This window comes from Ptychodera flava (genome assembly GCF_041260155.1).
Source record: "Ptychodera flava strain L36383 chromosome 3 unlocalized genomic scaffold, AS_Pfla_20210202 Scaffold_25__1_contigs__length_14229661_pilon, whole genome shotgun sequence".
Lineage (NCBI taxonomy): Eukaryota > Metazoa > Hemichordata > Enteropneusta > Ptychoderidae > Ptychodera > Ptychodera flava.
The window spans coordinates 10,249,870-10,272,478 of NW_027248279.1; the positions used below are offsets into that span (position 1 = coordinate 10,249,870).

The 22,609-nt window shown below is 36.0% G+C and overlaps 4 protein-coding genes across 4 annotated transcripts; all 4 read left to right on the top strand.

Annotated features, from left to right (window-relative positions):
* Nucleotides 1-359: 359 nt before the first annotated feature.
* On the top strand, nt 360-3,709 carry LOC139125411 (uncharacterized). The gene is made up of 4 exons (XM_070691497.1): nt 360-1,541; nt 2,633-2,740; nt 3,241-3,354; nt 3,579-3,709. The coding sequence occupies exons 1-4, from the start codon at nt 1,250-1,252 to the stop codon at nt 3,707-3,709; spliced, it is 645 nt and encodes a 214-aa protein (XP_070547598.1). The 5' UTR covers nt 360-1,249.
* Nucleotides 3,710-3,711: 2 nt separating this feature from the next.
* Nucleotides 3,712-7,917, top strand: LOC139125413 (nucleotide-binding oligomerization domain-containing protein 1-like). The gene is made up of 3 exons (XM_070691498.1): nt 3,712-4,012; nt 4,425-4,530; nt 7,014-7,917. The coding sequence occupies exons 1-3, from the start codon at nt 3,712-3,714 to the stop codon at nt 7,915-7,917; spliced, it is 1,311 nt and encodes a 436-aa protein (XP_070547599.1).
* Nucleotides 7,918-8,014: 97 nt separating this feature from the next.
* LOC139125293 (protein NLRC3-like) lies at nt 8,015-15,012 on the top strand. Its single transcript, XM_070691393.1, has 3 exons — nt 8,015-10,436; nt 10,605-11,555; nt 12,756-15,012. The coding sequence occupies exon 1, from the start codon at nt 8,043-8,045 to the stop codon at nt 10,263-10,265; it is 2,223 nt and encodes a 740-aa protein (XP_070547494.1). The 5' UTR covers nt 8,015-8,042; the 3' UTR covers nt 10,266-10,436; nt 10,605-11,555; nt 12,756-15,012.
* LOC139125414 (protein NLRC5-like) lies at nt 10,298-17,923 on the top strand. Its single transcript, XM_070691499.1, has 3 exons — nt 10,298-12,437; nt 16,825-16,955; nt 17,465-17,923. The coding sequence occupies exons 1-3, from the start codon at nt 10,298-10,300 to the stop codon at nt 17,921-17,923; spliced, it is 2,730 nt and encodes a 909-aa protein (XP_070547600.1).
* Nucleotides 17,924-22,609: the final 4,686 nt, after the last annotated feature.

Sequence of the window (22,609 nt, forward strand, 5' to 3'; positions counted from 1 at the left end):
TTATGTAAATAATAGTGACACTATTGTTACCAAAATGTTTCCCTATATCTAGGCTTTCAGAAAATGTATAATTTGCGGGGGTTCCGAGCTTATTAACCACCAAAGAATTGTTAGATTGAAAAAGGTCAATTTCTTGTCTTGGAACCTTTTGGAAGATAGATGGTATGGGAACCTTGGTATGAATACCATTTCTCTCATGCAGCAACACGATTGAGAATTGTGCGAAAACCACAGTGAAGTGGTAACAGCCTTAACAAAAAAACTATAGAAACATCCCTTAATTTTATAAAGTAAGGTAGCACTTGATTAACAAGCTTTTTTACTGTTAAGCTGAAAATACACTCTTCTCTTACAGGCTGATTAGTCCTCGATATGGCTGCCTTATTTGTAGCTGAAGAATGGGACAGGGTAGGTAGCCCGATGTCTGCCCTCAACTGTCAACTTGCCAGCTGTACAGCTGAAGAGAGAGAGACTCACTGTATGGTGTTAAGGGTGCATGATGAAAAAGAATTGGGTGAACCCAACAAGGTCAAACTTATTACTCCTTGTCTGCACAAATCTGTTGAACATTTTGATGTTAAGAATGCTGATATCAACTGGCTGCTATCACCGGAGATGTATTTCACCCAGGTGCCACAACTAAAGGATATAAAAACCATAGTTGGACATTTCCCATTGACAAGTACTGCTGCCTTCGCCATGAAGGATAGATTCTTCCCAACTGCCAGGGCTGTTCTTATCAATCATGGCATTGAATCACCTCTTGCTGACCATCATCTGAAAGAAGCAGCAAGAGGCAGATGTGGTGTTCTCTGTTGGACAACAGACATATGATGAATATTCAAACTGCTACAGAGGACATAACATTGATCATAAACTGTATCTTCCAAGACCAGACAAAGTCTTCTTTGACCTTGACATTGATGTCGGGAGAGACGAAATATCCCACAAACAAATACTGACATCAACTGTCGGACCTAAGATTGATTGTGAGTTCAACAAAACTTTGGCCTCTGCCATTGCTGATGTGGTTAATTCATTTCATAATCACAACGAAAAACTGCCAAGTTGGCATGTACGGACACGTATTCCATTGAACTGTGAAGTGATCAGAACAAAACTGAATGCATATTCAAGATGTCGACATATCACACCAATCATACACCCTTCATATGGCTGTCAAGATGAGTTTTGTACAGAGTTACTTCAAAGTTATCTCTGTATAATACCACCTGATGAGTCATATGGAATGCAGGGTTTGGAATCTATTGCTGCTGGCTTACCAGTCCTGGCTCCGATGGGATCTTCTTTCGGTGATCTAATCACAGTTCTTTGCCCACTATTTGCATCATGTTTACTCTATGACAGTACTTCCAAAGATGACCTGTCTAAAAAAGTAATAGATGCACTGTCAAGGCCAGAAATTGCTGCCAAAAGAGCAAAGGAATTGAAAAAGCAATACCAAGAAAACTGTGAAGTCTCAACAACTCATCAAGACTTCCTTTCACATTTTGTGACATCACCAACAGCTGTGACTAATGGTGAGATGCACAGAAATTCTTGAATTATTAACCCTTTTCCTGCAAAGTCAATATTTTACCATCAGGTCAAGATGGTTAAAATTAATGAAACACAACATATTCCATATGGTGTATTTTAACATAATACTGTACATTTGAAGGCTGTTGAAAACATAATATTGTAAACTTGATTTTTTTGGACTAAAGATGTTTTAACAGACCAAGCCAAGTGGGTGAAAATAGTACATCACGGTTTGGCTCAATACTGCTTTTTACTGACTTGACTGATGGGAAAGTGATACTGTCTGGCAGGAAAAGGGTTAAAGAGATCAAATTATTAAACATGGCATCTAAACAAAAAAAAATAGTTCATATTTTTAATGTAGACCTTCCCATTAATTTGAGATATTCATAAACAACTCAGCATGTTTCACAAATTAGTTATACACTATTCCATTGCTATAAATAACTCTCTCTCTCTCTCTCTCTCTCTCTCTCTCTGTACAGCATTAAGTAGAGACTCTACTTGTGAATCTTGTTCCCTATCAGCTCAAAATGAAAATCAGCCCCTCTCACTGAAAACAGAAATGAACACAGGTTAGTGTGAACAAATGAGTATTAATATTGGTATCAATCCTACTGAGACCTCCAGAATTTGCATTCACCACAGAGGATCTGGTACAGGAAAAGGCAAATGCAGAATAAATAATTACTGATCATGTCATTCGAATGTTCACGAAAATTCAAAATCACTTTACATGTATTACCATATGATTATGCTCTTCGCTATGTGTTTTGCTTTTACAATAAATTACAATTTGCATTCCTGGAAAACAGATAACCAAACACAACTGCCATGCAAAACTTGTAGACTTGTGCCTATATTTGTTCCTCTTACCCATGCCTTTCACGGAACATTATGCCATGTATACCATTGCTGCAGGCTGTTGCCATATAGGGAAATGGTAACGTACCTGTCCAGATATACTCCATGGGGTAATAAAGGACTAGTACATGACTAGACATATGCTCACTATTATCACATATGAAAGGCTATTGTAAGTGTCTCATTTCACATCTTTCTCTAACTGTATCTCACACAACCTACACAGAATTACCTATTGGCATTACAAGTCCTGGCCCACAAAGTCCACAATCAGATGAAGGCATATCTTCAGATGGGACCCAGCCACTATCACCAACACTTGAAGAAGACAATGGTCAGTTACAACAACAATTTTGTGATGTTGCTGATAATTACAGATAAAAATGGATCATCATATGTTTAACAATTTGCAAAGAACATGAAACTGAAAAATTTTGAAATTTTGAGTTTCCAAAACTGTGATCACTTCTTACATTTATTCAGTTGCGGTAAATGTATTGATTGTCCAATATTGTGTATTTTCAAACATTCTGTCATCAGGAGTTTCTTTCATAACTTTTTGAAATGGTCAAATGCATAGGGGTACCAACACAAACTGTCTTTTAACATGATAGAGAATAATGCGTAATAAGCTTATGTTTTTTTTGTTGATATTTCAGTGTAAATTAAGCCTTTTTAAAAACATGGGTATATCTCAGGTATAATGTAGAAATGTAGAAATATGGCTTGACGGATTCAATTAAAACATACTTAAGTGTGAACCAAAATGTCTGTATAAATTTTTTCACATTTTCACATGCCTTTCTTCTACTCACAACACTACACACACTACAGCTGCTGATCACAGCTCATATGTTGGCGATAAAGCTAAAAGTCAGAAACAACCAGCATCAGAACCAGTGAAGAATATGGATAAATTGAAAATCAGGAAGAGGAAAAAGACGTCGTGTAAGTTCATGGAAATCATTTCATTTTGACACATTCACCTTACTGTCATACAATTGTGTTAATGTTTCTGTAAGTGAATGTTTGGCTGAGGTGTTTGAATTGTGTTAAACAAATCATGCCTTTTTCCTGTGCATGTGTTTTAAAAATTACAGTATATGCAAATTTCTTGCAGAGAAAATAATGACATTTCATGTTTTCACCATCTCCAATGTTCCGTTTTATAGCTATCATGGCAGAAGCCACTTGTGAGGTTGAGGAAAAAAAGATGAAACCTGAGAGCAAAGACATGGACTTGGAAAACAGGAAGAAAATTAAGAGATGGCAGAGAAAAATTACAATATGGAAACACAGCTGATCATGTCAAGTGATGCACCAGCAGACAGTAAGATTAAACTTCTTGATGCTGCATTTGACAAATTTCAGGCTATACTTGAGAAACCCGTGAAGGGATCTTTACTGTTCCCTCTAAGTTATCTTTCAGTAGAAGATATGGAGTATTTCTGGCAGAGATATAAATCTGGTGAAGTTGAGGAGACTCTGACTGGAATTCTAATATCACCTGAGATACAATCCATGGCTGAAGAGGCAGGATTTACTGTCAGGATTGTTCTGAAGATAGATGAGATGGAGTTTAATGACCTCAAGCAGATAATGAAAGGTAAGGAAGATGTTCTATGTACAGCCGTAAATCAATAAAAATTACAGCGGCAATGCAGAATTTCAGTTTTATTAAACAGGTATGCATGCATAGGAAACCCACTTTTTGAGGGAACAACTACAAGAGTTTGCTGGTAAGTAAAATGTTATAATTTCACATGTAACACTTACATATGAGGAATACATCTTAAATTTCTGTTCCAATTAATATTATAATTTGTAAATGTAAAGGTTTCTGTGAAAGGAGTTTAAAACTACAAATCTTGTTATTTTTTGATATACAATATCATCATGGTAACAACAAATTCATGTTGAGAAATGTTACTGATAAATATAAACTCTTTGTTGTGAAAATAATAGCAAGATCAGTTTGACTTATTTCTCCGTTCTAATTTTAATTCTCTTTTTACTAGAAATGACTGTTCCTTCTCCATCTATGAAGACATTCCAGAGATCTCCTGTCTACAATAACTGGGAAAGATATATTCTGGACCATGTACCAAACATCCACCATGCAAGGTATTTACTAGAACAATCTAGATTTCATCCAGTGTTGAACACACTGAGACAGGAAGATTTTTTCTATCCTACCTTTGTATCTTACTGGTATCAGAATATGTATTCTTTACCATCCTCTGTAACCAAGGCAACTGAGTATGCTATCATGTACCATGTACAAATCTATTGTAAAGAACACAACCTTGACCAAGACAGGTTGTGGCCTACACTTCAAGGCAGGTTTGAAGGAATTGGAAAGATTTTGTATGACAACATCTCTGAGGAAAACATTGGTAAACTGTACACTTCATGGATTGATTCTGATGTTTCAGATATTGAGTTTTATTTGTACGGTTTAGTAAATGAATATGAAGATTGTTTTACTTTTTGTAATTTGTTTGTGTACACATATATCATAGCATGTTATTTGTCTGCTGACATCAGATCAGGTGGCAAGTGTTTACCACAGTTGTTGGAAAAGAAAATGTTTAATTTTTTTGTTAATAAGTTGCCATTTTTTTGCCCATATGTGTCAGGCATACTCGGAGACAAATCAGGAATATTTTTAAAAGAATATGTGAGAGACATTTCCAGGGAATCGGAAAAATCCAATATTTACATATGCTTGGAAAGACTTGGGTATTGTTTAATGGAATCAAATTGTTCACATCTTGTCATTGCAGAGTTAGAACAATTGTTTGGAAAGAGAGTACTAGATTTGTCAAGCTGGGAAACTCTGTCAAATCAGTGTATACATGCTCTTGTTGCAGTTATACAAAATACTGATATCATTCAGACAGTAGATTTGTATTCAAAAACACAGGCAGTATATCTTGCAGATTTGTTTAAGAAATATGTTGAGCAAGTCCTCCAAGAACCAAGAGCAATAACAAAGTTAAGTTGTAAAATTGGAAATCCATTTGAATTTATTTCATTAGCAAGGTTATTGACAGCACTGCCAATTTTGCATTGTTTACAAGACAAAGGAGAAGGCGCTTCACCTGTGGTTCACTCCAGTTATATCCCTGATATTCTGTCGGTAACAGTCAATTGTTTATATGCAATTGAAAGTGTTGACGAGTGTTTTGTAGAAATGTTACCCCAGGCATTTGAATGGATGCCTATGTTGGAAAGGTTGGATCTTGTGAACATCGGTCCGGTATGCAGTGACATACTGCAATGCATTGTTAAAGTCAAGCCTAAACTCAGTATTGCAAAATTGACTCTTGCTCAAAATGAATTGTCATTTCAACATTGTGAAATGATTTTAAAAGTGGTGATGTCAATACCAAATCTACGATGCTTAGACTTGAAAAGAAATAACATAGGTAATGTTGGATGTGCTATTTTGTTACCGATAAAAGATGACGTAGCAGTGATTGTAGAAGGCAATGGTGTTGGAGAAGGGCTTGTTAGCCTGCTGTCGGCGGCTTATGTTTGTTCTGATAAGGTTGACCTGCAACACATTTGTGCTGCAGAAGTTAAAACTCTTATTGATTTCCACAAGCTGCAGCGATCTCTAGAATGTGTTACCAAGCTTGATACTAGCACTGTCCCTCAGGATAGTTTTTACAACTTTTGTGAAAATCTGTCACTGTTCTTGAAGACCAAACACTTGATATTGTGTAAGGAAAGACGTGGGCTTGATTTTAAAGGCACTGAACTATTGCAAGCTAGTCTTAAACATCTAAAGGAAATTACACATTTAAGTATCAAGGAAGTAAGGTTAGATGTACAGATACTCAATGACATTCTTAAAAGTATTGCACCCTCACTTACACATTTGAGCATTTGCAATCATAATGTTACTGAAGAAGTATTTACAGGAAGCCTTGAACATCTCACAAACTTAGTCAAATTTGACTTAAGTCATAATAACATCGCACATGTAGGCGATATGTCCTTCAAACACTGTAAAAAACTTACAGATATTGATATGAGCTATAACAAATTGCAAAATTCTCTGAAAGATATATTAATGACTTTGCCACAAACTGTTAAAAATATTGATGTCAGCAACAACAACATTGCAGAAATTTCAGGAGTGGGAAAGATTCTGGATCATTTCCACAATGTCAAAAGTATTAATTTACGGTCAAACGATTTTGGAGCTATTAACATACATTCATTGCTTCATGAAATTGATAGATATGATATGCAATCAAAAGTTGATGTGAGTGACAGTTTGTCTCCATTGTACAGTCTGGTGTCTTGCATTGAAAATAAAACACCAGAATTGTCTGCACTACCAGATTTGGAAAATGATGATTTGCATCTCAGTTTGAAACGATTTGAAAGCTGGTTTGACACTGTGTCAAAGACTACTCGTCTTGAAATTTCAGTGGATGAAAGATGGTCAAAACATAACATGCAGCATATTTGTAAAGAGATGGCTGTTTTTACAAGTGTTAAGTGCATAAAGTTTTGCAAGCTTGATAAAACAAGATTCCAGATGTTGATGAAGAACATTGATATGTTCAGCATGTTCAACATTTTGATTTCAGTTGTAATCACATTGGAGATGAAGGGCTGGAAGGGATAAGTGATAGTTTTAGTTTACTTGAAAACCTTGAGTATGCTGACTTCAGTCATACAGGTATTGGTATCAATGGAATTAAAGTTCTGTTAGAAGTTCAATCTCATCACATCAGAAATCCATTTATCAATGTAGCACATAACCTTAGTGGTCTATCTGCCATTGTACCTCACATCAAAGATCAACTCGAATCTTATTCTACAGATGTAGATCTTGATTCAGATCAGCTTCCTGTACAACAATTGAAATTCTGCTTTGATATTGCTGACATCAACCTGAGCAGAAAGAATGTGAGCGATGATGATATGGAAATGTTATTAAGAGGTATGAAACATCTGTGTATGGTAAATAGTATTGATCTTAGCTTTAACAACATTGACTTATTAGGTGCACGTTATTTTTGTGAAGTGTTTAATGAAATGAATGAACTAAAATGTTTGATTCTTAGTCATAATAAAATTGATGATGTTGGTGTAGACAGGTTGGTTAAAGGCATGGACAAGAAGTTAAAACTAAGACATCTTGATCTTAGTCATAACACAATAGGTGACTACGGTGCACAGTGTTTGAATACGTGTTTAGTGAATATGAAAGAACTGAGACATTTTGATCTCAGTTACAATCGCATTGGTGACAATGGTGCAGTTAGTTTGGCAGAGAGTAGCAAGTTTATAAAACATCTCAATCTCAGTAGTAATAACATAAGCGACCATGGTGCAAAAGGTCTAAGTGAAATGATGGAATCAATGTGTGATATGAGACATCTTGATCTCAGTCACAACAAGATAGGTGACCCTGGTGCAGAGAGTTTGTGTCGAAAGATGAATGAGATGAGTGCGTTAACACATTTTGATCTCAGTAACAACAGATAGGTGACCATGGTTTTGAGTATTTGAGTAGACACTTGGTAAGCATGAACTCACTAACTCATTTTGATCTCAGTCATAATAACATTGGTGACCCTGGAGCAGAGAGTTTGAGTCAAGGGATAGATAAGATGAAAAAAATAACACATCTTGATCTCAGTCACAACAAGATAGGTGACCCTGGTGCAGAGTGTTTGAGTGGAAGCATGGTAAGGTTAGACTCACTGACACATTTTGATCTCAGTCATAATTACATTGGTGACCGTGGAGCAGAGAGTTTGAGTCAAGGTATGGATAAGATGAAAAACATAACACATCTTGATCTAAGTCATAACAGGATAGGTGACCAAGGTATCAAGAGTTTGAGTAGAATTGGAGCAATGAATGAGTCAGTAAACATTAACCTCAGTCACAATGAAGTAACTGTCTATGGAGCTGAGAATTGGAGTGAAGTGTTAGAGGAGATGGATGATATAGTATATCTTAATCTCAGTCATTGTAAGATAGGTGACTCTGGTGCAGAGAGGTTAGGAAGTAGAATAGGAAGTGCAAACAAACTAACACATCTTATTCTCAGTGATAATGACATCAGTGACATTGGTGTACAGAGACTGAGTCAAGGAATGGATAGGCTGTACAATGTAACCCTGGTTGATCTCAGTTTTAACAAGATTGGTGACACTGGTGCAGAATATCTGGGAAGAGCAATGGGAAAGATGGACAAGTTGATGTCTTTTGATCTCAGTAATAACTGTATAAGTGACCATGGTGTGGACAGATTTAGTCAAGGTATAGGTAAAATGCATCAAATAACACATATTAATCTTGGTTTCAACAAAATCTGTGATCATGGTGCAGTATGTTTGGGTAAGGGAATGAGCGGTTTGATAGGCCAGGATTCTTATCCTTTCAAGCCAGGATTCCATGAAAGGGATAGAATATTAAGCAAAATAGAATATGTTGATCTCAGTCACAATGATATCAGTGACCTTGGAGTGGAAGGTTTGAGTAAAGAAATGAAATCAATGTTTGATCTGAGACATATTGATCTCAGTCATAACAGGATAGGTGACCATGGTGTAGTGTGTTTGGCCGAGGGAATCAGTGAAATGTATCATGCAGGAGACATGGATAGTGATCCTTTCTTGTCAAGTTTTCATGAAAGGGATAGAAATATAAACAAAATAGAATATCTTGATCTCAGTCATAACAAGATAGGTGACCCTGGTGCTGAGTGTTTGAGTAGAAGCGTGGTAAGGTTAGACTCACTGACACATTTTGATCTGAGTCATAATTACATTGGTGACCATGGAGCAGAGAGTTTGAGTCAAGGTATGGATAAGATGATAAAAATAACACATCTTGACCTCAGTAACAACAGGATAGGTGACCATGGTATTAAGAGTTTGAGTAGAATTGGAGCAATGAATGAGTCAATGCACATTAATCTCAGTCACAATGAAGTAACTGTCTATGGAGCTGAGAATTGGAGTGAAGTGTTAGAGGTGATGGATAATCTAGTACATCTTAATCTCAGTCATTGTAAGATAGGTGACTCTGGTGTAGAGAGGTTAGGAAGTAGAATAGGAAGTGCAAACAAACTAACACATCTCATTCTCAGTGATAATGACATCAGTGACATTGGTGTACAGAGACTGAGTCAAGGAATGGATAGGCTGTATAATGTAACACTGATTGATCTCAGTTTTAACAAGATTGGTGACACTGGTGCAGAATATCTTGGGAGAGGAATGGGAAAGATGGACAAGTTAATGTATTTTGATCTCAGTCATAACTGTATAAGTGACCTTGGTGTAGACAGTTTTAGTCAAAGTATGAGTAAAATGCGCCATTTAACACACCTTAATTTTAGTTTCAACAAGATCGGTGATCATGGTGCAGTATGTTTGGGCAAGGGAATGAGTGGTGTGATAGGCCAGGATTCTGATCCTTTGATGTCAGTTTCCTATAGAAGGGATAGAATATTAAGCAAAATAGAATATGTTGATCTCAGTCACAATGATATCAGTGACCTTGGAGTGGAAGGTTTGAGTAAAGAAATGAAATCAATGTTTGATCTGAGACATATTGATCTCAGTCATAACAGGATAGGTGACCATGGTGTAGTGTGTTTGGCTAAGAGAATCCATGAAATATGTCGTCCAAGAGCTGGAAAAGTCATTCACACCTATTCTTTCATGTCGAGTTTCCATGGAAGAAAAAGAAGTATGAACAAAATAGAATATCTTGATCTCAGTTTTAATGACATAAGTGACCGAGGTGCCAAGAGTTTGAGTGAAAGTATAGAATTAATGGTTAATGTAAGACTCTTGATCTCAGCCATAACAAGATAGGTGACCCTGGAGTTGAGTATTTGAGTAGACACATGGAGAAGATCATGTACTCACTGACACATTTTGATCTCAGTCATAATCACATTGGTGACCATGGAGCACAGAGTTTAAGTCAAGGGTTGGATAAGATGAAAACAATAAAACATCTGGACCTAAGTCACAACATGATAGGTGACCCTGGTGCAGTGTGTTTAAGTAGAAGCATGGTATGGATGTACTCACTGACACATTTTGATCTTAGCCATAATTACATTGGTAACCATGGTGCAGAGAGTTTGAGCCAAAGGTTGGATAAGATGGAAAAAATGAAAAATATTGATCTTAGTCATAACAGGATAGGTAACCATGGTTTCAACAGTTTGAGTAGAATTGGAGCAAAGAATAAGTCAATGAACATTAATCTCAGTCATAATGAAGTAACTGTCTATGGAGCTGAGAATTGGAGTGAAGTGTTAGAGGTGATGGATGATCTAGTACATCTTAATCTCAGTCATTGTAAGATAGGTGACTCTGGTGCAGAGATGTTAGGAAGTAGAATAGGAAGTGCAAACAAACTAACACATCTTATTCTCAGTGATAATGACATCAGTGACATTGGTGTACAGAGATTGAGTCAAGGAATGGATAGGCTGTACAATGTAACACTGATTGATCTCAGTTTTAACAAGATTGGTGACACTGGTGCAGAATATCTGGGAAGAGGAATGGGAAAGATGGACAAGTTGATGTATTTAGATCTCAGTCATAACTGCATAAGTGACCTTGGTTTGGACAGATTTAATCAAGGTATAGGTAAAATGCATCATATAAGACACTTTAATCTTAGTTTCAACAAGATCGGTGATCATGGTGCAGAGTGTTTGGGTAAGGGAATGAGTGGTGTGATAGGCCAGGATTCTGATCCTTTGATGTCAGTTTCCCATAGAAGGGATAGAATATTAAGCAAAATAGAATATCTTGATCTCAGTCACAATGATATCAGTGACCTTGGAGTGGAAGGTTTGAGTAAAGAAATGAAATCAATGTTTGATCTGAGACATATTGATCTCAGTCATAACAGGATAGGTGACCATGGTGCAGTGTGTTTGGCTAAGGGAATCAGTGAAATGTATCATGCAAGACCCATGCATATCGTTCCTTTCACAGCAAGGTTTCATGGAAGGGATACAAGTATAGACTATCTCAATCTCAGTTATAATGACATAAGTGACCATGGTGCAAAAGGTCTAAGTGAATGGATGGAATCAATGTGTGATATGAGACATCTTGATCTCAGTCACAACAAGATAGGTGACCCTGGCATTGAGTATTTGAGTAGACACTTGGTAAGCATGAACTCACTGACACATTTTGATCTTAGCCATAATTACTTTGGTGACAATGGTGCAGAGAGTTTGAGCCAAAGGATGGATAAGATGGACAAGATAAGACATCTTGATCTTAGTCATAACAGGATAGGTGACCATGGTATTAAGAGTTTGAGTAAAATTGGAGCAATGAATGAGTCTGTACATATTGATCTCAGTCACAATGAAGTAACTGTCTATGGAGCTGAGAATTGGAGTGAAGTGTTAGAGGTGATGGATAATCTAGTACATCTTAATCTCAGTCATTGTAAGATTGGTGACTCTGGTGCAGAGAGGTTAGGAAGTAGAATAGGAAGTGCAAACAAACTAACACATCTTATTCTCAGTGATAATGACATCAGTGACATTGGTGTACAGAGATTGAGTCAAGGAATGGATAGGCTGTACAATGTAACACTGATTGATCTCAGTTTTAACAAGATTGGTGACACTGGTGTAGAATATCTGGGAAGAGGAATGGGAAAGATGGACAAGTTGATGTATTTAGATCTCAGTCATAACTGCATAAGTGACCTTGGTGCAGAGAGATTTAGTCAAGGTATGAGTAAAATGCATGATTTAGCACATTTTAATCTAAGTCACAACAAGATAGGTGATAATGGTGCAGAGTTTTTGGGTAAGGGAATTAGTGGTGTGATAGGCCAGGATCTTGATCCTTTGGAAAAAATTGATAGAACATTAAGCAAAATAAAATATCTTGATCTCAGTCACAATGATATCAGTGACCTTGGAGTGGAAGGTTTGAGTAAAGAAATGAAATCAATGTTTGATCTGAGACATCTTGATCTCAGTCATAACAAGATAGGTAACCATGGTGTAGTGTGTTTGGCTAAGGGAATCAATGAAATGTGTCATGCAGGAGACATACATACTGCTCCTTTCTTGTCATTTTTTCATGGAAGAGATAGAAATATAAATAAAATAGAATATCTTGATCTCAGTCACAATGATATCAGTGACCTTGGGGTGGAAGGTTTGAGTAAAGAAATGCAATCAATGTTTGATCTGAGACATATTGATCTCAGTCATAATGACATAAGTGACCGAGGTGCTAAGAGTTTGAGTAAAGAGATCAAATTAATGCATAATATAAGACATCTTGATCTGAGTCATAACAAAATAGGTGACCATAGTGCTGAATGTTTAGGTAGAATGTTGAAGGGGATGTACCAACTTGCATATCTTGATATTAGTCACAATGTCCTAAGTGACTCTGGTGCAAACACATTAATGGAACAGACAAAAGGTTTAATTAACCTTTTGCACATTAATTTAAAGTAGTCTGTGCCAGGACAGGAACTCGGACTCAGTATGGTATAGAGTTACAGTGATTCATTGTAAGCTTGACAGTGTAGCCTTACTGTAATACAGTAGTGTCAGTTTAGCAGATTTCGAGTAACAGCCCCCTCACTCGACAACACATGCAGCTTACAAGTTATAGTGCATTCAATAGTGTGACACAAAGAGACAGTTACTTCAAGAGATGAATATCAACGGTTACCATAGATTTGAATAATTATTACAATTTTGTATTACTTGAATATCACATTATATGTTTCCTTATGTCAAAGACTATAGGAAAATTTAAGGAAAAACATGTTTAGTATACACATCGTCTTTGCCCTCATTTTATAATTGTTAAAATGCAATACTTGGCTTTTTTATCTTCTTGTATACACTGTGTTTATTGTCACCATTCTGTTACATTGTGAGAGTGTGGCATCTTAGAAACCTTTGTGCTTGAATGTTAATGATTATATTATATTTCCACACTGTGTATTTTGAGATGTTTTATTGCGACTGGTGTCATCAGACCTTTATATGCATTCATACAACAAATGCATAGTTAAAGGGAAAGTAGTTCTTTGAGCATTTATAGGAAATGTTAATTGCTGGTACATTCCTACAGCAGACGATAAACTCTCCGACAATTCATGGTATGATGAGAAATAAAGCTATGAGTCCTGTGCACTGACTTTCGCAGTTTGGTATTGTAGATATTTCACCTGGTGATATTTATGTACCAGTACTGAATTTCAGTTTTGTCTTTTACATTTTTGTATTCAGACAATGTAACTCTCTTTTCTAATGTTTCATACTTTAAGGAAAATCATATCCATACACAGTGGATTTGTCTCTGTCATCTCTATAAACTTTGCAAATTTACAGTTTGGTACAGTAGATATTTCACCTTGTTATGCTCTTTTCTGGTAGATAGTTATACACCAGTTCTGAATTTCAATTTTGTCTTTTATTTTTTCTGTATTCTGACAATGTAATTGACTTTTCTAATGTTTTGTACTTACAGGAGTAGATTTGGCCATGTCATAGATATATCTGTACACCTGGCAATTAAGCAATTTTCACTTTTGTTAAATTATTTGTTGTTAAGTGATATTTCTAAAACGCACCAAAGAGGGAAATATGTATGTCTCTTGTGTCGGTATTTATGCTGTTTGTGCATTGTTCTAAAATATGATATAGCAAAGGAGTGGATGAACACATTGCGAGATAGCAGTCAAAATATTAGTGACAAATATATGGACTCCCACTGATCGTACTCAGTTTATTATGTGAATGGTGTGGTTTGAGTGTAATTCCTTGATAAAGTGTAAAGTTTGAAAGGAAGTCTGCTGCAGTTTCTGACATTATTTTAATCAAAAGTGGATCCAAGTTATCCAAGAAAAACTCTCCAATGTAATGTTATTATTAGATGCTTGTTTTTTGTGACATACACTAATTTTCATATCATTGTGTAAACATATGAAACTTCACAGACGATTACACAGACAATGTTGTACAGGTAGGATTTTACATTCTTTATCAGGTTATTTTAAATTAATATCAACAAGACATTCAACTGTAAGTTTACGTCATATGCAGATATTGAAATCGATTATGTATGGTATCATAGTTGTTGTGACTACATAATTTTCATGTCATAATCCAAACATGACGCTTGAAAAAACATTGCAACACTGATATAGTTCAGATAGAATTTTACACTCTTTGTATGTTATTGTAAATTTATATCAACACGATATTCAACTATTATCTCATAATTCGTGTATTGTTAGATATATCCACTATGCATTCTTTTCAATGGCATTATTTTCACGTGTATTTTTGCAAGTTTATATCATACGCAAGATTTGTAATAGTAAGGTTTGAATAACTTCAGCTATTTTGGAAATATTAACGAAACCAATATTGCACAAGATTGCTTTCTATGGTCAGAGATTTAGAAATTGTAAAATCATAAGTAATATCTGTTAATTGCATTTGTCAGGTAGGTTACCCTCAGTCTTTTGATTTTTGTAAGATTTAATGGACTTCAATTACAAGAAGAGAATAAATGATGTTATTACGAATAACAGAAACTTGTTGTGATTTTTTACACAGTATTTCTTACTGATATCAGTTAATGAGTGAGATTGTAAAAGTTTGGAGATATTAATCAAGTGTGGAGTGTTGCTTTGTTTTGTTGGAGAAACAGAAAAAGAATAGCTTACCCATTCCCTCACCACCCCACCCCCACACACACAGACACAAAGACAATTTGATTAAAAGCAGATGAAGAGATGGTTCATTTCAAGGTTTGATGACGTGTTATTCTGTTTCTGTCACAGGGCAAACTATCAGCCCATGATAACAGCAAACAGAGATGGAAATGTTGACATCTAAACATCTGCTTGTGATCAAACTGACACAAGGATAAACTTTCACAACTTTGTTTGCTAATAATTTTAATCATAACCAATTGTTGCGCCCTCACACTGAAACATTATGTTAACAGAGTGTAATGTGTTCTCATGTCGTTATTGTTTGACCAATTTCCCAAATCTTCTGTGAGCGCCCTCTGTGGTGCTTTCTAGGCGCTTAATAATCCATTTGAATGTAATAGCTATTGTTCGAACTATTTGATATCAGGTTAGGCTACAATACTGGCGTGACAACTGCAGTGTGGTTGATGCCAATATAACAAAATTTTGCTAAACGGCATTGCAGTGCGTACAAGTTTTAATAGTTAAGCCCGAAATGTAACATGCGAACGAGATTTCCACAATGTGAGCATAGAGTTTTTGTCAAACATTATTTTTGTGGTGAATGCACAGCTAAGATTTTAAAATGTACATTATTTTCAAACTGGAACTCAAATATGGCTGCCGTATACATGCGTGTATTAAGCGCCTGAATTTACTTGACAAATCAATCATTAAGGATTGTAGTGACATTTTCAAAAATATTATGGCTTGATATCGGGAATTCGAAACACTTCCCTGGATATCGTGGGGTATTCTTTCAAATGGTACACCAAATACAACATGATTCATCTAATAGGTCTATAAAGTATGTGGCATTTCTGCCACACCGGGACTAGTGTTTATCAGGAAACACTTCCTGGTTTTGAACCATGTAGCGAGTTATTTGAAGCCCCTACATTTATAAGAAATTAAATTTTGTATCATTTGTGAGTGTGTAAATGAGTGTGTGTGTGTATTCGTGTGTCTGTAAGTAGGATGAACCGGACGATTTTTAAAACTGAAGGCTTTTGCCAAAATCTTGACGGCATCTGTTGAAAGTGTTGGTATAAAGTCCAAATCTGAAAAAATAATTTGGCTAATAAGCATGATCACAATTTGGCAGCTTCTGGAAAATCAAAGTTTCCAAAGTCTTTCCCTGATAATATTGTAATGAGGGATAATGAGACAGTGCGACCAAAAATCGGATCAAATATTGTTAAAATGGCATAAAGATGACTTACTGTACAATAATGAGTCCGGTGAAAGGTGCATCGATAGTTTCCAAATTATTTCTGTGAGAATATTGTATGGGTTGATAAGTCCAGTGAAAGAAAATGGAAGATTGTCTTCACGCTGACCATTGTGTTTACAGTATCATGGATACAAGCCATTGTTTCTGGTCAGAGACAGGTAAGAACGGGTGAAAAAGCGCGTTGTTCAAGTACTGCACTATTGCGAACATTACTTTCTGCTTTGGGAAAACCGTGGGCGCTAATTTGCTCTGCATAGCTGAACCTTTTTAAGCACAGAACAAGTAGAAAAATATTTATAATTCCGTTATCTGTCCTTGTTCTCTCTCTCTCTCTCTCTCTCTCTCTCTCTCTCTCTCTCTCTCTCTCTCTCTCTCTCAGAATGAATCTGAGGCACTGTGCACAAACTACCCTGCAGGGCAGTCCATTTTACCTTACTGTGTTATTGACAAATGGTCCTCTAAATCTGATCTGTACGTCATGACAACAGCGGGAGAGGTTGAAGCTGTCAGTTTTACGATTGACGTCCAATTCATGCCACAAAAATCGGTAAGACGACATTTTCTATAAATTTTAGTGTTTTAGTAACATGCAGTCTGCCTTTATATAGATACCTTACTTTTTGTGAAATTATAACGGTATTTATTCGCTTTCAAGGTAAAGGTCTCATACAACCCTTCTACTTTTATCGAATGTATTTTCAAGTCAAGGAAAGAAGTTTTTGAGCGATATGTTGACTATTGAATGTAGCTGATGGTTTTACTGGCCTAAACAGGTGCTTGCAGCGTTGCTTAGATAGTCAACGGAAGGCCCGGGGGTCGAAATCTGAGGCGGACCTCAGACGTAGTGTAAAGGTAGTATTGACACTACTACTACTATTGACACTACTAGATCTTCGGCCTCACACTTCGATCCCTGGTCTTCGATCGACTATCCAAGCAACGGTCCAAGCATTTGTGCTGGTCTAAACAGAAAAATGAAACATGATAAATGCCTTTCTCTGTTCAGATGTTCTCTCTTTTTGCTTCGATTTTTGTCGTTTGCGTCTCCCTGTTTAGAAGAAGACCTGGGATCGACCGAGTAAAAAATTGCAGCGAAATCGATCAGTGAAATTTCCAGTTCATCGTTCAGGAGATTACTATCTACAGGAAATTGTCAGGCTAATAACCACAGAACGCCTCGCCTACCTGGATGAACTTTTGCTGAATGTGTCATTCTGTCCCAATGAGAAAACCACACAACGTTACACTATTGTCAATACTGTATTCAGCGTCGACGTCATTAGTTCGTATACGCAATACATCTGCACCAACCTGCCTTGTGAAGTCGACGGACCAAACGTGGTCAAGTTTAACGGCAACCAGTTGCCTTCCAACACCATTGAATTAACTGCTACTCACGCAGAGTGGCAGCAGATCTATATGTTGGTGGTGTGCTGGGGTGGAAATTTTGATCCACAGGTTGATGACTACGTTGGTGATTTCCAGTACAGTGGTACAATTTTGCCAAACCCGTGAACAGGAGAGGGCATTGGACAACGTCAAACATATGCAATGTGTGTATCCAGCGATTTGCGTGTTTCATGCTGTAGTAAATTTCTCTATACCTTTAGTATAGATAGTTCTATAGTTAACTAGGACTAGACATATTCAACTATTCTAGCTTACACGAGTATTTCAAGCTAAATTGAAATTCTTATCAATTCCAATTACATCGTTACTTCAGGTCATTTGACTGTCATCACATTTGGTTATTATTCATTGTTATTGAGAACATACGAGGGTAGGAAAAATTCTCTGAAAAGAAACATTCATATTAATGCTCCGCGAGTTATTTTTCTATTAACTATAAATGTTTCACACTAGTATCATTCAACATGTTGCTTATCTTATTTGTATCAACACTATTGTTTTTATCGCCAAGTTTTTGAGATCAATAAAGTTATACTATATTGGATTGCAATCTGACCAATTTGATGTTCATTTACAAATAGTTAGATCTCTGTCGAATGGATTCTCATTGTCAAATATAGGCTTTCTGTAGTCCCTGAAAGCCTCTCTGGACCTGTAACTCAAAATTATTCAAAGTTTGGGAAGATCACAATGTGGCAGTCAAGAGTGAAAGAGTTTTTAAAAGACTCTCTCTAGTTGAGTCGAGACTTTTCTCAATACGGTTTGTGTACCTGTGTACATCGAAGATGTATAAAATAAAACAGCTCATGTCAAAGTGAAAAATATGGTCAAATTTTGCATTATTGATGATCCTTAATGAAACATATTTTGCACATACTGAAAAGCATAATTATATAAGCTGACAAAGATAAGGCCACACGAAGAAATATCTTACAGTGTTTGCCGTCCTTGGATTTTCGAAAAAGCTACTTGCCAGCCGAGGGGGGGGGGGGACACAGACAAAAACACAAATGTATTGACAAAAGCTCTGTTTTAATTTGCTTTCTTTTAGAAAAATAATATTTTTATTTGCAAAAGTGTTAACATTGTGTTTGTTCTGTTAATTTTCTCCGAAAACCTATCAGCACGCTAACGGCAAACAAATAACTTTATTGAATGCGCCTAACTGAAAATACATCGAGATTTTCAAAAGCTGAATAGTCAAAACAATTTTACTTTGAAAAAGATTCACTCTCAAAGCTTGGTCAGTGTCTCAAATTCGTCTCAAAATCGCCTAGATCTGATCATACAGAATTGTCCCTTGCTCTAAATCTTGTCCTATCTGGTCAATGTCGTCAACGATTTCCTCTCTGAAAAAAAACAACCAACAAATTTTGTCATGAATGGCATCTGGAGAATGTTTCAAATCAGAGGAGTATGTAGACGTAAAACTACAGGAACGACAACACAAGTTTGAATGTCAGAACCGATAGTATTTCAATTCATTTTAGTCACCTTACTGCTTACTCCGGCGGTCTAACAATGACGTCGACTAAATCAATAGACAGATGAATTGTGGTGGTCGCTTTTGTGGGAAGTGTAGTTTAGTGTCTGAAATATTTTACGATTATTTGGAGTCGTCTTTAAAGTTTAAAAGAAGACATTTTCGCGAACCTTTGTTTCGTGAACGTCAAAAACATGTAGAAATGTAGAAAACATTGTACTTTTGGTCAATTTCAGTCATACTTTTCTCTGAATACGACTATTCACAAAGCGTTTTCACTGCAAAAAGGTCTGTACTTTCGTTTTGCAGTTTGTCTACTTTATCTAGTGTTATTTAGAGACGCCCCTCAAAATTCACGTCTCCTTTTACAACTACTGACGCCTCTCATATAATGAACTAAATTTGCCCCCTTTCATTGCAACGGGTGGACTTTACATCTTTGCTCAGACGTGCAGATTATCAGCGCCTGATAGAAAGTAGATTCAAATGTCACGACCTTCCCAGGCACCACCATAAGACCCTACGGTAAGGGCTGTCTGGTAATGCAACTACGACAATTACTATGGCCGTAATTTGGTCTGCTTCGATTGCAACGGTTAAACTGGACATTTTGAAGTTACGTAAATATTACAACACCAATCAATGTTAATGTAATGTCAACACTTGCTGAAAATAAGCACATTAGTTTACAAAATATCACGACCTTCCCTTGCCCTATTATTTCCTCTTTGTTTCACCTTCTTCTGTCTGCCTCTGTCTGCTCCTGTCTATCTGTCTGTCTGTCTGTCTGTCTGTCTGTCTCTCTCTGTCTCTCTCTGTCTCTCTCTCTCTCTCTCTCTCTCTCTCTCTCTCTGTCTGTCTTTCTGTCTCTGTCTCTCTCTCTCTCTCAATTCCTACTCTCACGCGTCTTAAAACATTTTCTGTTGGCTTCTTTGTTTTGGTCTTTTCCTAATCTTAAATCTTACAAGCTTTTTGTCTTCAATCGTCATTCTCTTTGCTGTCCTTTACTATATTACATTATTTCATTCTATTTTTACCGATGTTTAAAAGTTCCTGTAGACGGGCCTTATGCCCATCCGTCTAAATAAATAAATGAATAACAACAATAAATAATCAATCAATCAATCAATCAATCAATCATCATCAATCAATCAATCAATCAATCAATCAATCAATCAATCAATAAATAAATAAATAAATAAATAAATAAATAAATAAATAAATAAATAAATAAATAAATAAATAAATAAATAAATAAATAAAATATATGTGACTGATTATAAGCTTCTCAGAAGTGACATTTGTTCTAAATTTCAATTAAAGCTGATGTAGCGGGATGCACTTTCGTTTTAAAGCTTGTACCAATTTCATCCATCGCTATCTCGTAACGCCCCTCAAAGTACGCCTCCTTTGCAACAACCGATGCCTTCAATTGCTGCGGACAAAATTCAACCGTTTAGTGCCCGTGTCAACGTACGATCTGACATAATTGTCAGTTCATTCATACATCATAGTACATAGTTCATTCATACATCAAGACCTTATCTAGCGTCGCCTTCTGACACGCCTGGAAAAAGGTCACTTATTGTACCTGCGACAGTTTTTGGGACCTACATTTGACCTCTTCTATTTGATATGGATCAGTATGGATTAACTTTTGCATTGTGAACCTACGCAGACATTGCAAGTTATCACTGTAGATCAGACGCATTTAAACATGTAATGTCACGACCTTACCAAGCGTGGTATTTAGGTCCAAGATAAAGATGTGTGTTGGCGCAATGGCAACTGGTAAATTGTGCAATTTTGAGCCCGCGTTCAAAGCAAATCCGTACAGAAAGTCTAAAAATGTACTTTAATTTTATTTGCCAAACTGCATTTTGAACCTCGTCCCGATTCTCAAGTATCAAAGGGGTCTGATTGTAAGCAACTAGCAAAGTTGTACATAAAAGTCAAAAGATTATTTCAGACTCTCTCATAACTGTCATTTAAACTAAATTCTCGGCTTCGGGCAAGAGTAATTCTTGTGTCTTCCCCGTTAATTTGATAATTGTTACATATGCAACACTCAGTTAGTTATCCTTTTTATAGTGTGTTTTTGTTACCTTTGTTTTATTGTGAGAATGTTGCCTGTCTTCTTTTCTTTTTGCTTGCGTGTGAATGATCGCATCATATTTCCATATTGTGTATTTTGATGTTTTGTCGTAACTAGTGTCATCAGATCTTATATGCATCCATACAACAAATACATGGTCTGAGCGAAAAGAGTTCTTTCAGTGTGTATAGAAAAAATCAATCAATGTTACATTCCCAAAACAGACCATAAAATCTCTGGCAATATACATGATATGATGAGAAATGAAGTCATATGGCCTGTACACTGAGTTTGGTATTGTAGATATTTCACCTTGTCATATTCCTTTGTGATAAATACTTATGTAACTGTACTGAATTTCAGTTTTGTCTTTTACTTTTATTCTGACAATGTAACTGACTTTTCTAATGTTTCATACTTCAAGAAAATCATGCACATACATAATAGCTTTGTCTCTGTCATAGATATCTGTGTAAAGTTTGCAGTTTTGATTCGCTTTTGTTACATTATATTCTGTTAATAGATATTTCCAAAAACGCACCAAAAAGGAAAGGGTAGAACATAGGTGTCTGGTATTTGCGTATATGTTTTGCATTGTTCTAAAATACAATACATCAAAAGAGTGGGTGAGCACATTGCGAGATAGCAAACAACGTATTAGTGACAAATATACTGACTTCCCAATGAACGTACTAAGTATATTGTGTGGATGGTGTGGTTTGAGTGTAATTCCTTGATAAAGTGCAAATTTTGAATAGAGAAGTCTGCAGTGACAGCTGTAAATTTCGGATTTTTTAAAATTAATAGTGGATCCGAGTTATCATTAGATGCTAGTTTTTCTGACATACACTAAATTTCATGTCATGGTCTAAACCTATAAACATTGACAGAAGATTACACAGACAATGTGTACAGATGGGATTTTACATTCTTTATCATGTTATTTTAAATTAATATCGACGTGACATTCAAATATTATCCCATAACTTCTATGTTTAGATTTACATATCATTGCAGTAATGATATATGTATTTATATAGGTTTACATCATATGCAGATATTGTAATTATTTTGTATGGTATGCTAGTTTTTGTGAATTACATTCAATTTCAAGTCATTGTTCAAACATGGATCTTGAAAGAACATTGCAACACGGATGTATTCAGATAGAATTTTACACTCTTTATTCAACTCTTATCTCATAATTCGTGTG

Excerpts from the sequence above, each read along its gene's own strand:
- LOC139125413 (XM_070691498.1), top strand. The coding sequence starts at position 3,712 with ATGTCAAGTGATGCACCAGCAGACAGTAAGATTAAACTTCTTGATGCT. Across the intron at positions 4,013-4,424 it reads CCTCAAGCAGATAATGAAAG|AAATGACTGTTCCTTCTCCA; the intron begins GTAAGGAAGATG and ends TCTTTTTACTAG. Across the intron at positions 4,531-7,013 it reads CCAAACATCCACCATGCAAG|TTGTAATCACATTGGAGATG; the intron begins GTATTTACTAGA and ends TTTTGATTTCAG.
- LOC139125293 (XM_070691393.1), top strand. The coding sequence starts at position 8,043 with ATGAAAAAAATAACACATCTTGATCTCAGTCACAACAAGATAGGTGAC.
- LOC139125411 (XM_070691497.1), top strand. The coding sequence starts at position 1,250 with ATGCAGGGTTTGGAATCTATTGCTGCTGGCTTACCAGTCCTGGCTCCG. Across the intron at positions 1,542-2,632 it reads ACCAACAGCTGTGACTAATG|AATTACCTATTGGCATTACA; the intron begins GTGAGATGCACA and ends CAACCTACACAG. Across the intron at positions 3,355-3,578 it reads GAAGAGGAAAAAGACGTCGT|CTATCATGGCAGAAGCCACT; the intron begins GTAAGTTCATGG and ends TCCGTTTTATAG.
- LOC139125414 (XM_070691499.1), top strand. The coding sequence starts at position 10,298 with ATGGAGAAGATCATGTACTCACTGACACATTTTGATCTCAGTCATAAT. Across the intron at positions 12,438-16,824 it reads TCTCAGTCATAACAAGATAG|GGCAGTCCATTTTACCTTAC; the intron begins GTAACCATGGTG and ends ACTACCCTGCAG. Across the intron at positions 16,956-17,464 it reads AATTCATGCCACAAAAATCG|AAGAAGACCTGGGATCGACC; the intron begins GTAAGACGACAT and ends CTCCCTGTTTAG.